The 17,701-nt window shown below is 33.9% G+C and overlaps 1 protein-coding gene across 11 annotated transcripts in view; it reads left to right on the top strand.

Moving 5' to 3' along the window:
- CCSER2 (coiled-coil serine rich protein 2) overlaps window positions 1-17,701 on the top strand; it is a 183,470-nt gene that overhangs the window by 155,600 nt on the left and 10,169 nt on the right. Inside the window, exons 9-10 of one of the 11 annotated variants that reach the window (XM_032838493.1) lie at window positions 10,756-10,840; window positions 16,417-16,456. The exons of 7 other annotated variants lie outside the window; for them this stretch is intronic. In XM_032838493.1, coding sequence (XP_032694384.1) covers window positions 10,756-10,840; window positions 16,417-16,456 — 125 coding nt within the window. Of the gene's footprint in view, window positions 1-10,755; window positions 10,889-16,416; window positions 16,457-17,701 lie in introns of all 11 variants that reach the window. 3 more of the 11 variants (XM_032838478.1, XM_032838487.1, XM_032838503.1) reach the window with 3 other exon arrangements.

The raw sequence follows: 17,701 nt of genomic DNA, 5'->3' as shown, positions 1-17,701 counted from the left end.
GGCTAAGAACAAATTAAATATGACCATTTTAGCAATTGGGTGATTTATCTAGTCATAAATTTTAGGGCTATCTAAATCGGCACCCTCTAATACCAAACGCCAGAAATATAGAAAGCATTTTTAAAACTTTGTTTAAAGTATCCATTGAAGAAGCAAAGTTTATCTACACAGTAGTTGGAAAACAAAGGACAGCACCAAAGTTTTCTACTACTGGGATCCACTTCATTTGTGTAATACAGAGTTCAATTTACTGACTTGTACATCAAGGGTGTGGGCAGGATGTAGAGAGATTTTACTCTTAGAAATTTAATGATAGGAATCAGATGAGAAATGGATAATCCTGTTCACTTTCAGGAAGCAACTTGATAAATCAAGTTAGGTGAAGTTAGGTGGAGAGGTAGATTCAGAGTGTGGAGGGGACTTGAGTGCATAGAAGGCAGAAATCTTTTTAGTGATAGAGCTTCATCTTCTAGGAAAGCTCAGTGTTGTAGTGCCAAGTGCTACAGACCCTTCTGGAGCAAGTAAGACTATTCCAGGGAGCTTCCTAGACTCTCCCAGAAGAGGGAGAAATTGGCAAACTAATCATGAATCAGGAAGAGTTTTATCTCTTCGGTGTTAAGATAAAAATCCTCTAAACTTACTTGAGGTGAAAACTCTCATCTGTTCTCACATCAGCATTAAGAAAAAGCAGCTCTTTGAGGGAAGAGCTACAAGTGTTCTTGGAAAAATTAGTTCCTTGTCTAATCCCACACAGAGTTCTCACAGTGTTTTATGTGAAGACCTGGTAGGCTTTATCTTGAGAGAAATGAAGTTACCTCTAAAACCCCGAGTTTCAGACACTTCTGTTTTTCATGTTTTCCTTTATTTGGTTATTTTTATGTCCCATGAATTTAAAGTATAAATTAGAATATTGTGTATATTGTTAAACTATTTATGTCAGATATCCCAGGTATGTTTTTCTACAAGTAGATTTTATTTTCCCGCTTGGATTCCAGGAGTATATTCATACGCCTACCTACTTCTCTTTGTTTCATATAAAACAAGGTGTTTTAGAGAAACCACATTTCTCTAGCAGAAAGCATCTCATATCTGCCATTTCATCTTGGAAGTCATCAGAAAATTTAAAATAGATTCAGATGAGCAAAAGGTACTTTCTCGGCTAGAGCTTAAGGAACTTTATGAGTTCATGGCATCAACTAAGAAAGAATTATGCACTCTCTGCCCTCTCTATTAGTGCTCCAGTAGAAATATAATGTGAGCTGCATGTATAATGTAAATGCCCTAGAATCCAAATTAAAGAGAAACACAGAATTAATTTTAACAAAATATCTTATTAACCCAGTAGTATCATTAAAAAGTGGAATCAGTATAAAGAGGATATTGAGAATTTTTACATTCTGAGCTTTGATTTTTGTTTGTCACCAATTCTTTGATATTTAGGGGTATTTTACATTTATACAGCATTTCGTTTTAGACTGTCCATAATTCAGTTCTGTGTGACGGTTATTGGATTAGGCTCTAAACCTGAACTAAGTAGCAGGAATTAATGATCTCCACCAAAGTACATTCCTTCAGCTTTTAAACCATAGGTTCATTTTTTGATTCATTCAATGAACTTAGACTAGTTTATTCTGTATTTCAATCCCAGTGTGCTAAGGGTTTTGGATACTAAATCAAAGACATTGCTTGATTCTTAGGGTAAACCTGAGATGATAGGAGAGTGAAGCTCTATTTCTGGACCAGAGAAAGGTAGACATGTTTTCCAGATTTGGGGACTAGACCTTCTGGCTCTCAGATCCATCTTAAAACTGCTGTCACTTACGATACACTTCAGTTCAGGAGTGTAGCCTGTTCCAGCACTCACTGCTGGAAGAGATCCATGCATCTGGGAACTTGGGTTGCTTCTGCTGTCTTTTTGCTAAAGATCAGGTCTCCCACTCTTTCCTTACATCTTATAAATCCTGAGTCTTCGAAGTTTCAAAGTTAAGTTCTTCTCTACAAGTTCTCTTTTGTTTTAGAAACACTCCCAATAGATAGGGAATCATGGGGAGGCAATACCTGCTTTTAGTGCTGCTGTGTAGTGTTGCCCAGATGTCTGGTATTTCTGATCTTGCCTGGTCTCAGGGTTTTTTTAGTCTTGTATTTTATAGCTATTTCAGTTGTTTATTGTCGAAAGGACTAAATAATCTTTCTTCTTTTCATACTCAGGGAAATTACCTTCACTTTATAGAGATGAGAATACCTTAGACATGTTTTCCATCCCTTCCCAAGAAAATATGACCCTACCAATATAATCAGCATTTTAAGTAATCTTCTTCTGTATTATTCTAATATGCATTGTGGTTTTATTCCTCTATTTTTAAATTTTTATTTTAAATACTTATAGATCCATAAAAAGTAATAAAAATCCTTTGTATGGTTCACCCAATATCCTGTAATGATTACATTTTATATAAGTGTAGTACAATATCAAAACCAGAAAATTGGCTGTAGTATGTGTGTAGTTCTATGCCATTTTATTACTGTGTAGATTCTGGCAACAACACTGTATTTAAGAAACAGAATTACTGCACCACTACAAAGTTCTGCCTTGTGTGCTGCCTTTTAATAATCACTGTCATTCCCTTCTTCCTCTACCATTCCTCATGGCAACCACTAATCTGATTTTCCATGCCTATTATTCAAATCATTTCAAGAATGTTATGTAAGTGATACTAGATAGTGTATGAGCTTTTGAGACTACTTTTTTCACTCAGAATAACACCTTGGAAATTCATCCAAAGAGTTGTGTCTATCAATACTTTGTTCCTTTTTATGGCCAAGTATTTTTCCATTGATATGGGTCATTGAGAGACATTTTGATCACTTCTAGTTTTTAGCCATTACAGATAAAGCTGCTATGAGTATTTGTGTAGAGGATTTTGTGTAGATGTAAATTTTCATTTCTCTGGGATAAATGCCCAGTAGTGTGATTTCTGGGGCATATGATAGTTCTCTGTTTAGTACTCAAAAAAATTACCAAGCTATTTATCACAAATGCCAGAACAGATTCTCATCAACATTGTATGAGTGACAGTTTCTCTGCATCTTTACCAGCATTTAGTAGTGTTACTATTTTTTAATTTTAGCCATTCTGGTAAGTGTGTATTGCTATATCAGTATAGTTTTAATTTCTATTTCCCTAATAACTAATATTAGTAATGTCTTCTTATGTGCTTATTTGCCATTTTCCTTGAAATATATCTTCATGTCTTCCCATTTTCTCACTTGATTTTTAATTTTTTTACTGTTGAATGTGGAGTTCTTTATATACTCCCTCAGTCCTTATGTAAGAGTAAAGTATGTGGTTTGCAGGTATTCCCACCCCACCCCGATAGTTTGTCTTTCCATCTTCTTCATAGAGTCATTCAAGAGTAAAAGATTTTAATTTTGATGTCCAATCTATCAACATTTTTTTTTCTTTTGTGGATTTTTTTTTCGTTTGTGGATTTCTTTTGATGTTATGTCTAAACTCTTTATAAACCAAGACCAAGACACTGAAAACTTTTGTTTTCTTCTGAGATGTTTATAGTTTTACATTCTACATTTAAATCTGTGATCCACGAGGCACCTGGGTGGCTCATTCGGTTAAGCATCTGCCTTCAGCTCAGGTCATGATCTCAGGGTCCTGGGATCCAGTCCCCTCTTGGGCTCCCTACTCACTGGGGAGCCTGCTTTTCTCTCTCCATCTGCTCCTCCCCCTGCTTGTTCTCTCTCTCTCTCTGTTTCTCTCTCTCTCTGTCAAATAAATAAATAAATAAATAAATAAATAAATAAATAAATAAATAATTGTTGAAATAGGTAACTCTGTGATCCATTTTCCATGAATATTTATGTAAGATATAAGGTTTGGGTCAAGGTTCATTTTTTTTCCTACAAATATCCAGTTACTTTGCACCATTTTTAAAAATATTATCCTTTCTCTATTAAATTCCTTTTGCGTTTTTGTCAAAAGTCAGTTGACTATATATTTGTATATATCTACTTCTAGGTTTTCTATTCCATTGATCTGTGTGTCTACCCCTCCACCAATACTACACTGTCTTGATTGCTAGAACTATAAAAAGTCTTAAGTTGAATGATTCCTCCTACTTTTTCTTTGTCATAATTGCTTTTGTATTCTAATTTACTTGGTTTTCAGTGTAATTTTATAAAGTGTCTTTTTATTTTTTTAAGATTTTATTTATTTATTTGACAGACAGATATCACAAGTAGGCAGAGAGGCAGGCAGAGAGAGAGAGGAGGAAGCAGGCTCCCCACTAAGCAGAGAGCCTGATGCGGGGCTCGATCCCAGGACCCTGAGATCATGACCTGAGCCGAAGGCAGAGGCTTAACCCACTGAGCCACCCAGGTGCCCCTCAGTGTAATTTTAGAATTAGCTTGTGTTTAGCTAAAAAAATATCTTGCCAGGATTTTGAGAGAAAATGTGTTATACCTAAATATCATTTTGGAATTAACATCTTTAGTATGTTGAGTATTCCAATTCTTGAATAAGGTGTATCTCTCCATTAATTTAAATCATTTAAAAAATTTCTTTAATCAACATTTTCTAGTTTTCAGGATACAAGTTCTACATATACTTTATTTGATTTATTATTTCATCATATTTAGTAATTATAAATGGTATTGTCTTTTAAATTTCAGTTTCATACGCTCATTGCTGGTATTTAGAAGTACAATTGACTTTTGTATATGGATCTTGTATCCTATGAACTTAATAAACTTACTTCCTAGTTCTGGGTTTTTCCTATAGATCTAGATTTTCTGTGTGGACTGTCATGTCATTTGCAAACAGGAACAGTTTTCTCAATTTTTTGATCTATATGTCTTTTATTTCCTTTTCTTACATCATGTCACTGGCTAGGACTTCCAGTAGTATGTTGAATAAGAATGATGGAAGTGAACATTTTTGCCATATTCCTGATCTAAGGGGAAAACATTCAGTCTTTCACCATGAAATAAAAGTTAGCTATAGGTATTTGAAAGATGCTTTTTATCAAGTTGAGAAATTTCCTTTCTATTCCTAGTTTGCAGAGAGTTTTCATCATGAATGTGTGTTACATTTCGTTCAGTCCTTTTTGCTTTACTAATATATATGAACATGTAATTTTTTTCACTTTAGCCTATTGATTGCATTGATCATTTTTGAGTCACTCTTGTTGACCTAACCCACCCCCATCATGGTGTATAATTCTTTTACATATTTCTGAATTCTAATCAATAATGTTTTGTTAAGACTTGTTTATGTTTATATTCATGAAATGTAATGGTCTGTTGATTTCTGGTTTTTTGTTTTGTACTGTATTTGTTGATTTTCTGTTAGGGTAATTCTAGCCTCATAAATGAGTGGGGAAGTATTCTTTCCTCTAGTTCTGTTTTCTGGAAGATTGTATAGAATTGGTGTTAATTCTTTAAACATTGGTAGAATTCTCCAGTGGACCATCTAGGCCTGGAACTTTCTTTTTTGGGGAATTTTTTAATTGTTATAGACCTATTCAGATGATGTCTTTAATTTCAGATGAGTTTTTATAATTTGTGGTTTCGAAGAATTTGTCCATTTCTTCTTATTTGTCAAATTTATGACTGTAAAATTGTTCATAGTATTCCCATTTAGTGGTTGGAGGATCTGTATTGTGACCCTGTTTCATTCATGATTTAGTAACTTGAATCATCTCTCTGATCTTCTTACCATTTGTAGTGGTTTGTCAATCTTATCAAACTTTTCAAAGAACCAACTTTTCCCCCCTTGATTACCTCTCCTTTTTTCTGTGTTCAGTTTCTGTAATTTCTGCTCTTTATTGTATTATTTTTTTCTACTTACTTTTGATTTAATTTGGTATTTTTTCCCAAGTTTCTTAAGGTAGCAGTTCAGCTTATTGATTTGAGGGTTTTTTTTTCTCTTTTCTGTTACTGTTGTAGCTGTGTTCTACAACTTTCAATATGTATTTCTTTTGTATTTGGGGTGTGTGTGTGTGTGTTTAATTTCCCTTGAAACGTATTTGATATATGAATTATGTTGTTTAGTATCCAAGGGTTTGGAAATTTTTCTACCATTTTTTCTGTTACTGATTTCTAATTTAATTTCATTGTGGTCAGAAAACACAGTCTGTGCAATTTTTATTCCCTTAGTTTGCTGTGATTTGTTTTGTAGCCTACACTATGGTCTCTTTTGGTAAATGTTCTATGGACTCTTGCATAGACTGTTTATTTGGTTTTTGCTGGATGGAATATTCTATACATGTTGAATAGATCCTGATTGTTGATGGTGTCCTTGAGTCCTTCTGTATCACTGCTGATTATATTGTCTAGTTGTATCACTTATTAATAGAGGAGCATTAGACTTTCCAACTGTAATTGTGGATTTTTCTGTTCTCCTTTCAGATCTATCAGTTTTTGTTTCATATATTGCACAGTTCTGTTATTTGGTGTATACACATTTAAGATCACTATGTTTTTTTGGCAGATTGCCCTTTTATCATTTTATAAGGTCACTTTTTGTACCTGGTAATTTGCTCTGAATCCTCCTTTATTTGATATTAACACAGCAACTCTTACTTTCTTTTGATTTTTTTGCATGATAAAACTTTTTCCTGTTTTACTTTAAAACAACTATATTGTTACATATAATGTGAATTTCTTGTGTCTGCCTGTGATTGGGTCATGATTTTTTATTCAGTCTCAGTCTGCCAGTCTGTCTAATTGGTGTGTCTATACATCCTTTATATTTAATGTAATTACTGGTATGTTGTCTTCCATTTTATTTTTTGTTTTGTTTCCTCTTATTTGTTTCTGTTTTTTTGTTTTTTTTTTCACCTTTGTATATGTTACTTATACCTCTTAGAATTCCATTTTGGTTTATACATAAGTGTTTTGAGTGTGTCGGTTTGTATGGGACTGTTATGGTTGTTGTAGGTATTATGTAGTCTACCAAGTGGAGAACCTCTCTGCCCTTTAAGTCTCTTTCTCTCCCCTATTTATTTATTTATTTATTTATGATTTTATTTATTTATTTGACAGAGCGAGAGACAGTGAGAGAGGGAATACGAGCAGGGCAGGAGGAGTGGAAGAAGGAGAAGCAGGCTTCCTGCTGAGCAGGGAGCCTGATGCGTGGGGCTCGATCCCAGGACCCTGGGATCATGACCTGAGCTGAAGGCAGACACTTAATGACTGAGCCACCCAGGCACACCTCTTTCCCCCATTTATAAGTGTCTTAAATATTTCCTCTACACACATAAAGAATGATATAAGACAATATTAGAGCCAGGGAAGGATGGAAGCCTCGGCTCCATCAGTCTTTTCTGTTGGGAATAGGGCTGGGGCTGGATTTTTTTGCCTTTGGCATTTAGCAGGTAATTGTGTACAGGTTTTGTGAACTGCTAGGGTACCTCTTTCCTGGTTCTTCAGCATAATTCAGGATTTTCTTGACACTATTTCTATTTTTTTTTTTTTTCCATGCCCATTGGCATATCTGTGTGCTGACTTCTTCATCACCTAGTCTAGGATACATTAGGCAAAAAGGTACCCCAGGAATTTTCTACTGTTTGTTCTCCGATTTTCAAGGTCCCTAGCTGATCTATCTTTTTAGCTTCACCTTTCAGAGTTTTATGCTTGTTTTATATATAATGTCAAGAGTTTTTGCCTGTACTTTGTAGAAGGAAAAGGAGGACGTGTTACTTGTTCCATCTTGTGCTGAAACTGGAAGTACTGCCTCTATTAAATTTTAATCGAAAGTATATTTCACCCTGTGAAAGTCACTTACTGGCATTTATAGTTGACACCGAGAAAAGTGAGAAAGCTATTATTCTCAGAGTGGTGATATTTCATGGAATAATAAGAGAAACATTCAAATCAGCATAATGAAAAGCAGAAGAAAAATTTCCTGAGACAAGTACCCACCGTATGATGTAGATATTTATAAACAAGAATGATCATAATCAGTTCAGGTAGGATCCAGAGAAGCTTTTAGGGAATGGGTTTGAAATGGACTTGGACGCCTGGATAGGAATTAGGTAGATGGGGGTGGAGAAGTGGAAGGAGACATTTAAAGTGAAGTCAGTAAAATGAGGAATTTTATTTGCCTTTCTAGGCAAAATTGAAATGACAGCTGTTCAACTGGTAATAAACAGGTGCCCCTTGGCAGGAGCAGGCAGAACTATTTATGTATTTATTTCTCAGCGTTGTCTCTCTTTCCCTCTCATGCCCAAACCCATCCCCGAAGTCATGGTTTGTTGATCTTGGGTGAGTGAAGATGGGTGTCATTGTTTTTATTTCTAAAATTTTTAGATACCTGCAATGTGTATTCAGGCCTGGTGTTATAGCTTTATCTATAGTTAAACACAAAACTTCATTTGTTTTATAATAGCTTCATTTAATTCAGTTTAAATCCATAAACAGTTATTTAGAGTTGGCTATGTGTTAGGGACTTTGGGCAAAGAAGGTAGGACATTTAACATCCTTTAAATCTCCTGCCAGGTTCTAGGTATTGTAGTGGATACTTTCACTTAAATTTTTTCAAAGAACTGATGAATTATCATGAGATACCATTTAATACAGAGTTGATTGTTTTAAATGCCATATAAATAGCTATAAAATTAAAGGATAACAATGGTTGGAGTAGGGATAAGGACAGGTATGTGAGTAACTGAATTCTAAGAACTGAAAGTGAGAATCTTCTTAGAGATGAACCATTCAGTCTTAGTCTGTTTGGGCAGCTATTATAAAACACCATAGAGACTGGGTGACCTATAAATAATAGGAATCTTTATCCCACAGTTTTGGAGGTTAGGAGATCAAAGAGCAAATTGGAAGATTCAGTGTCTGGCAAGGGCCTACATAGACAGCCATCCTTTCCTTGTGTTCTCTTGTGGTGGGTGGGGCAAGAGATGGGGTTTCTTTTATAAGGGCATGAATCCCATTCAGAGGGCTCCACCATCTTGACCTGTTCACCTCCCAAAGTCCTTACCTCCAAAAATACCATCACACTGGGTGAATAGGTCTCAACATATGGAATTTGTGGGGAACACAATTCATTCTCTAGCACATTCTAATCCTGTGTCTTACAGATGAGGAAACTGAGGCTCAGAGAAGATCAGTGACTTTTTTAAAGTTGTAGGACTTATGGAAGATCCAAAGAAAAACACAGTTCCCTTGTTCCCTGTCAGTACTATTTCACAAACCTCCGGAATTTATTTCTTTGAAAAGGAATCTTTGACTGCTGGTTTAGCTTATATACAAAATCCCCGTCTGAAAGTGTCTTTACCCAGTACAGTGAGTAGAACCTTGGCTCTGGTGAAACTTATAGGAAAAGTGCATGCCCTTTTTTGGTTGATGATTTGTTTTGTGTAAAGCTTTTAAACCAAAATATTTCTGAAACAACAAAATAGAATTGTATCTGGCAGTATCTTTGGAGAACAGTTGGGATTATCACCCTCTTAAGTATTTTCTAAGTTATTTTCACAAACACCTGTGGCTAAATTAGTGGAGAAAAGATGATAATTTCAAAAGACAGGATCTTTTTTTTAATAGGATATTCTAAAAATCATTAATTCCATATAGTTTCTGGGAGCTGTTTTTCCCTTTCATTAACATAGAAAGTGGATCATTCTGTTTTTTTTTTATAGTGAGCAGTGTATATATAATTACTCTTAAATTTAAACAAGTATCCGATTATAGTGAACCGAGCCTAGAAATATTGATACAGAAGTAGAAAAATTTTTTATTTGGAGCAGTGTTTATGAAATCTGTAAACACCAGTTAAAAACTACATTGGTATTTTTCTAATAAGTTATTTCTATATCAGATTAATTTGTCTGAAAAATTATGTATACTTTCTTTTGCAAATTGAACTGGGTATGATGATAATTTACAGCTCATTTTCCTTTATGATTTTGTTACTGTTTTAATAGTTGTATTTGTGGATATATTTCTGTTAGTGAGAGCACTAGAAACAGACCTGAGACCGAATCTTTTTTTATTTGTGAGACATCGAACAAATCTTTTTCTTGTTAACCCAGTTTTATCTGGGAAGTGAGGAGATGGAAGTAAATGCCATTGCAGATGTATTCCAATTCTGATAACCTGTTATTACATAAATCTAAGAAGCCATAAGTTACTCATATTAAAAAGCATGCATGCTTAACCTGTGGCCTGTATGTCACATTCTTGACAGTACTCACTCTCAAGACATCCTAAGTCTTTTTAATGCTGTGTTGGTTCTGCTATTTTCAGCCAGTGTTCTTTATTTTATCTGCTAATCCTCTGAAAACCTATGACTTAAAAAGAAATAAACATTTTTTGTGTGATAGTTTTTTTGTTGCCTGATTTATAATTAATGTAATTTCTCTGTTTAACACTTGTTTAAAAAAATCTATCTCCCTTTTAAAATGTTTTCACATTTTTGAAAGACTGGAATCCGCTATTTAAAAAAGAGCTATATGATGATAAATGTAATGTATACAAGAAAGAATATGTATTTCATTTCTTATGCTTTAACTATAAATATTAGGGGAAAATAATTTTTTTCTTAAAATATATGAATAATACCTAGGTTTGTATTATGATATATTTTTAATCATTTGAACTACCTATATTTAAAAAAATGAAATCTGTATTCTTATTAACACTATTGTTACTTTTTTTTTAAAGTATGACTTTGGTTTCTCTATTTTTCGGTTCCCTGTTTTATTATACCTCCCTACCCCATCTCTCTCTGCACAGGGTGGGTATTCTGCTCCCTCCTTCTCTCCTTGGCAGGGCTCCTTCCAGGGGATGCCACGGACTGTTCCACCGCACCGCAGACAGAGTGAGTCTGTGTCTCTCACTCCTATCCTGCTCTGGCTTCCCGTTCATGGTATTTCCCTTCTGCATGATCTGTCCCTCCCCCAGCTCCCCATCTCCTGTCCAGAGTGACCTGTAGGCATGTGCTAAACCAGCACTCCCTGGGTTCTCTTCTCTTAATTAACCCTTCCTTTGACTGCATGTGAATAGACTTCTACTTAGAGCCTTAGGAGAACTACCTGAAGTTAATTTAATTCTAATGCTATTTAAACCTATTGCCAGTGACCCTAGACCTACTGACATGCATCTGCCTTTAATGTATTTTCTTTTTTTGTGATCTTGAGATCTATGAATAACAAAATTTTTTATCTAGTTATGTCAAAAATATATACACTATCTGTAATGATATGGACAGATGCATACTGTTTGAGGGAGCAGGCTTACTAGACCATTGCACATTTCTTTAAATATTTCTTAATCAAGAAGCTTTGATTGCATTTCACTGTCATCTAAAAGAAATCTTTTTAATCTAATTTCAAGGGTTTTTTTAAACAACTAATACATTTTTGTAATTCATCAGCTGCTTTACAGTACAGAAGAAAATGGCTCTTGAATATGCATGGTTTACTAACATTTCTAATGATTTTAGTAATTGTTTGACTTAAAAGATTTTTTTGTTTACATTGAATCTGCTTTCCAAAACAGTTGTTATTATTTTACATTATATACTTGAGTACACCTGGTAAGTTGGTTATATTTTATCTTTTTTGAAAAGTCACCCAAAAAAGCTAATACTAGTGAAAAAAAGGTAATTAATATTGTCAATCAGTCACTTTTATGGCTCCTGCATGGAATTACCCTAATTTTTGATTCAGATCATTTTTTTTAATAAATTATCTTTATCTGTATGAAATATCAAAGGTCCCATAGTTTTAAGCAGTTAAAGTTAAGAAATGTGATTTATCCAAATAAAAATTCATTTATTGAATTAGGCAAAATTATGAGGTATCAGTATAAATTTGAGATAAGGTTTGAGGTATATTTTTGGCTATTATGCCTCTGCTTCCCTTTTGTTTTTTTGTTTAAAAGAAAATAGAACAGAAAGTTTGTATAGGTTTTTATGTCAGATTATTTAGTAGCAAGTTAATTTGTTCAGTGGAAGCAATGAGAAGAGAGATTCTTCCTCCTCCTCCTCCTCCTCTTCCTTTTCCATCCCCTACCACCTTTGTAGGCCTCCTTTTTACTTCTCTTGTCTTCAAGTACTTCTCTTTCCTTTCTCCTCTATTTAAGTATTCCTAGCACATAAGAAATTATTTTAAAACTCTAGTGAACTAATCTGACTTTCAAAGGGCAGGTGTAACATAACATATTTTTAGACTTACAGCTAGTAATTTGCATGGTTTGACAGATTTACCTCAGATTAACATCCCTACCTTGAATTTACTGTAGCTCCCTTTCAGTTCCTGTCTTCTTTCCCTACCATTCTTCTCCCTCATTCTCCTTCCCTTCAGCTAGTTATAATGTGGAATTGAAGTTTAAGGTTAATTATTCCATATTGCAAACAAAAATTTACATTTATTTTGAAAACATGTATCTCAGAAACGCTCATTTTACTAGTTTTTTATTTGTGTAGCTTTAGAATTTTCTTGTCCCTCCCTTCAGTCATTGGCCCTCCATTTTTAAATGTTTCTTCTTTCCTCTTGGGTTAGAGCTGCCTTTTTCATTTCCCAACTATAAAGCACTGTCTGCAGCACTATCAGGATCTTTTTTTCTGGCTTTTATAGATCAAATCTTTCTTCTCCTCATCTTCCAATTAGTAAGGAGAAAGTTTTGGTTCTCTAGAGTTTGGATGTGTTAGCCACATCAGAAGGTAGTACGTATATTCTCACGGCTTATATAGCTAAGAGAACTGGCCCTGGAACTTGATCACTGAGACTTATAAGACCCTGTTGGTGGAAAGTGATAGTACATGACTTATTCATGACTTGTTATCTCTTACTGAGTGGGGGAGGTTCCTTTAGAGGAAAAATATGTTCTAAACTACTACACTATTTTGGATTTACCCTGAGAACAGCTAAAGCAGTTTACTAATAAAATTAACATTATTTTAATATTTTAAAGAATATTTTAAATTTCTCTAAAATAAAGAATTTTATGGAATATAAAATATAGAATTATGTATAAATTATCTAAAATACAGAATTTTAGTTTTTTTCAGAATATTTTGAATTTTTCTAAAATATAGGAAAGGGACGCCTGGGTGGCCCAGTTGGTTTAGCATCTGCCTTCGGCTCAGGTCATAATCCCCAGGTACTGGGATTGAGTCCCACATCAGGCTCCCTACTCAGTGGGGAGCCTGCTTCTCTTTCTCCCTCTGTACCTCCCTCCATTTGTGTGTGCTCATGCACACACTCTCCCTCTCAAATAAATAAAATCTTCAAAAAATATATAGAAAAGAAAGGTATGGAATCCAGTGGTTTTCATAGTGTTTTGGAATAGATCTCCCCCTTCTACACTAAACCTATATTTAGTTAAATAATATTTGTTTCCATGTTTAGTTAGTATGTGATTCCTAGGGCTGAGTTTTGGAGAGGTTAATTCTATAAGTGATGGTAGATAGTTGAGAGAGTTCTCCTTTATTATAATGTTTCATTAATAAGTTCTTTTCTGAGGCCATCTTGAACATCAACATAAGTGAACTGACTTTTCTTCTAAAGGCAAAAGTCAGGCAAGCTTCGCTAAGGTCTTGTTTTTGTTTTTAATTTATAGGAATAGTAGACCTTCCAGCTTAATGATATAGCCTGTTCTGGATATGTGGAGAATGAAATAATTAACGTTTACAGGGACTGTTTAGCTCTGGTCACTCAGGAAAGCTGCATTGGCCTAGGATATTCTTCCTGAATTTAAGGATAACTCCAGAAAAATGTAGAAAAAAAGGAAAATCCTGGTCTTTATATATTTTTCTCTTAGGAAATTTTGACTTCCATTTCTTTTCTTGAGTATATTACTAGTCTCAACTTGATAATGCTTGTCTCCCAGTTTCAAATTAAAATTTTCTCTGGGTTAAAAATAGCTACCTTTGGATGTAGAAGGGGTCTTCTTGTTGTCCTGAATTCAGCTTTTGTCCAAATTGACTTAACTAATACTAGTTTAGTCTTTCTGATTTCCAACTGTATAAAATTAGGAATGATAGATAACCTACCTCATAGTAGGAAAATTTAACAAAAATAATTGCTTTTGACAAGTAAAAAGCCCTTATGGTAATCTCAAGTAGCACTTCGTGCCAGAGCATATACTTTTAGGAATACCTTGACTTTTCAAAAAGTATATTTTGAAGTAATACCTATTTCTTGTTATGCCTAAAAAGACTAAATTTTTTAGACAAAAATTGTTTTTAAACAACAAAAATAACATAAATGCATCTAGTTGTCTTAATAGCTTAGCAGTTTCTTGATGTAGCATTAGTATTGCCTGATTTCTAAATTTATATTATAATAACAAACTTTTCCACCTAGAATTTTACATTGTCATATATCTTCCTCCTTCTCTTATAAGCCTCTGAGGATGTTTCACAAGCAAATGACACTTAAAATTCATTTTATTTCACAATCCAGTATGTATTTATTAAATGAAACTATTTACTTAATAGCCCAGCACACATGTGAGTGTATTTAAAATTCAGTTAAAAGTTGAATGAAATAGTGCTTTCTCTTGAAACACGTAATACTCTCATATTTTCTTAATTTTTGGTTTTGCTTTTTTTCACATAGTATCATATGAACATTTTTGTTAACAGTAATATTTCTTGAAAGCATCATTTTAATGGGTACATGATAAGATTATTATGTGGCTATACTATAATCTTTTCCTATTGTTGGGCATTGATGTTGTTTCCATTTTTCCCTATTAAATAGAGGCATGCTTGCAGTGCTGTTTATCCTTGTGTATAGATCAGTATCACCATCTCTCTTAGGTGGATTTCTAGGAGGATGTTGCTTAATCAAAGGCTGTGTGTACTTTCTAGAAGCACTTGATATGTACTGTTGAACTGCTAAACATGTTCATAAGGTGTACGTTAATGTGGCTCAATCTGATTGGCTCCACCATGTGACTTTAATCAATTTTACATGTAAGGGTAGCATTAGCTTCTCATTAGCTTTAATGAGAAATTAGCTTCTCATTTAATGAGAATTAGCTTCTCATTAGCTTTAATGAGAAATTAGCTCTAGGAGTGACTTTTCATAAAAATAAAATATTTTCAGTGAAATGGAAAATAGGATAACTGAAAAACTGAACAAATAATACAGAATATGATACTCTGTCCATTTTTGTAGCTAATTTCAAATGCTATTATTCATTGGTTAATTGACTAGAAATGTGCATTAAACTCATGGTCCAGGAGGCTGTCCCATAAACCAGTTTCACTGGGCACTTTGTAATTATGAGAAACACAGCAATTGCTGTTTTCTGCGTAAGACTTTTATAACAACCTGCTCTGTAGATTGTGGAATTGTTAGCCATATCTGTTGCACCATAATGCCTGCAAAATTGTACTCTGGATAAATATACCATGCATATTGGTCACAGCAATGGAGTAGTACTATTTATGATGTTTGGTTTTGTTTTCTGAGCTATTCTGAGTCCCAGAGGTTAAACGCTAATGGGTTTTGTGTTTTAGAGATAAAGACCCATGAAAATTAAGCATCTCACACTGATTGTGCCTAGGTCATAAATCCTTATTACTTAAGTCTATATTAATAGTTTGATAGTTTTCAAGTAAGTTAACTGATCAACTTAGAAAAGCCATTGAACTCCTTGTCTCAGAATTTGTTTATATATAATTTCTACTTGTCAATCAGTTATCTTTTCTAAATTCCCTGAGATCTAGAGATACCATTCTGAGATCTAGAGGAAAAAGAGCATTCCTGGTTTCCAGAAAACTTTGGAAGTAGTGATTGGGTTCATGTGAACTACAGAGCAAAATTCTTCGTATCTAGTTATACTAGGAATCCAGTCATGTCTTCCATCTTTTTAGTGATATGTGGAGCCTCACTTTTAATTTAGAACATCGTATTTAAGACAGACATATATGAAGATCAGATTATACTTTAATTGGTCTTTAATGCAGCAGTAGTAATAAAAGTAAACTAATATTGTATTTAGTTTATAATGTGCAAGGCTTTCTGAAATTATTAAAGAAATGATTTCTACTTGCTTTGTAAGGGATTACATGTGGCTAAACCTTTTTAGTTCTTTGGAGTATGAATATTAAATTGTCAAAACCTTTCCAATATTTTATTTGGTAAGATTCTTCAAATGATTTAAGTGTGAGAAGTTTTACATATACTGTTCTGTGGTTCTGAATATTTATATTAATTTGCAAACCTCTTTAGCGGGAAGGTTTAAATTTATTTAAAATGTTTTCATTTCACATAAATATACTAAATAAAATAATATTGCCTGATAAAACACAACAAAAGCTAAGCAAATACTGTTGGCTGCGATACCCAGTCATGGCAATTCCTTGGTGTTGTGTGTGGTCTCTGACACCATTGTCCTGTCTTTTTCTTGTCTCTGCTCTCCCATTATGCTATTGGCAAGGAGTTGAGAAGTTAGTCCATTACTTCTCTGACAAAGCGTGGTACAGTACAATTTCAGATTTTTTTCCTACCACCTTCCTCATAGTCACTTTCTGTTTTTTTTTTTTTTTTTCCAATTTGCATGATGCATGTCAGAGCCTGCATGAAAATACAGGCATGTTACAGATGGCTCCATTTCCATCTTCCTTTTAGCCTTTAAAATGTATTTAGTAATAATAATAATAAACTTGTGTGTACCAAGAAAATAATTTTAAGTAATTCCTATATCTGCTATGCAGTAGCATTATTATGCTTTAGAACATTTCCTGCTTTCTACCTTACACACTTAGACATATTTTTCTCAGGATTTGACGTTTCTAGCTGCCATCTTATCATTGGTAATTCTAGAACAAAATGTTTACAGAAACTGCTTGAGTATTTTTTCTTATGCTAATGCTAGAAATCTTTGAAATGATGGGAAAGAGTGAAGGTGAAGTTTTTCTTAGTGATGAATGCTAATTTGCCTTTCCTTTTGTTCAGTATATCTCCTCCAGTAGGTCACTTGGAAACATTTTTCACCCCAAAATAACTGCTGCATAGTGTGGCTTGAATTTGGTGTCTGGGACTTATCTTGTGTAGGATAGATCAGCTGAGAAAGACATAGGATATTATCCAGGAAAGTTAGTACCTGAATGTTGGTATTGAATTTGCCCATTAAGTTTTTAAAATAATCATCCTCCTAAACTGTATATTCTGAAAGTCTGTGAACTCATTGGAATTAATAAAGTTTTAGTGCTGCATTTTAAATTCTCTGTCACTTCAAATTCTGGCTTTACTATTTGCTCAAATATGTGGATTTCAGTATGTTTCTTAATTTCTTTTAATCTCAATTGACTCATCTACAAAAATAAGACAGTACTTTCCACTGAGGCTCTTGGGATAATTAGAGATCACATATGCAAGCTTACATGCAAACTGTGTTTGACTGTTTACCCTTGGAAGAAGGGAAATGCTGTTCTCTCAGAGCCCAGAATGTAGCATTTCTCAAGTATTTATAATGTGTCAGGCACTATACTAAGCCCTTTGGTATGCATGTTATCATTTATTATTTACAACAATTCAGTGAAGTGTAAATACTGCTATTATCTTCATTTTATAAGTTATGAAATTCCATCCCAGAGTAGTAAGATAATTTACCCAGTAACTCACCAGTAGTAAGTGAGTCAAAACTCAAACCCAGACCAGTCTGATTCCGAAAGCTAAGTGATTCAGTATTGTATTGTACTAGCTCCTCCATATAGCCATAT

This window comes from Lontra canadensis, unplaced genomic scaffold (assembly GCF_010015895.1).
Source record: "Lontra canadensis isolate GAN:19392208 unplaced genomic scaffold, GSC_riverotter_1.0 scaffold3, whole genome shotgun sequence".
Classification (NCBI taxonomy): domain Eukaryota; kingdom Metazoa; phylum Chordata; class Mammalia; order Carnivora; family Mustelidae; genus Lontra; species Lontra canadensis.
Note: the sequence above shows the minus strand (reverse complement) of the source record. Positions and strands in the feature narration are given on the sequence as shown.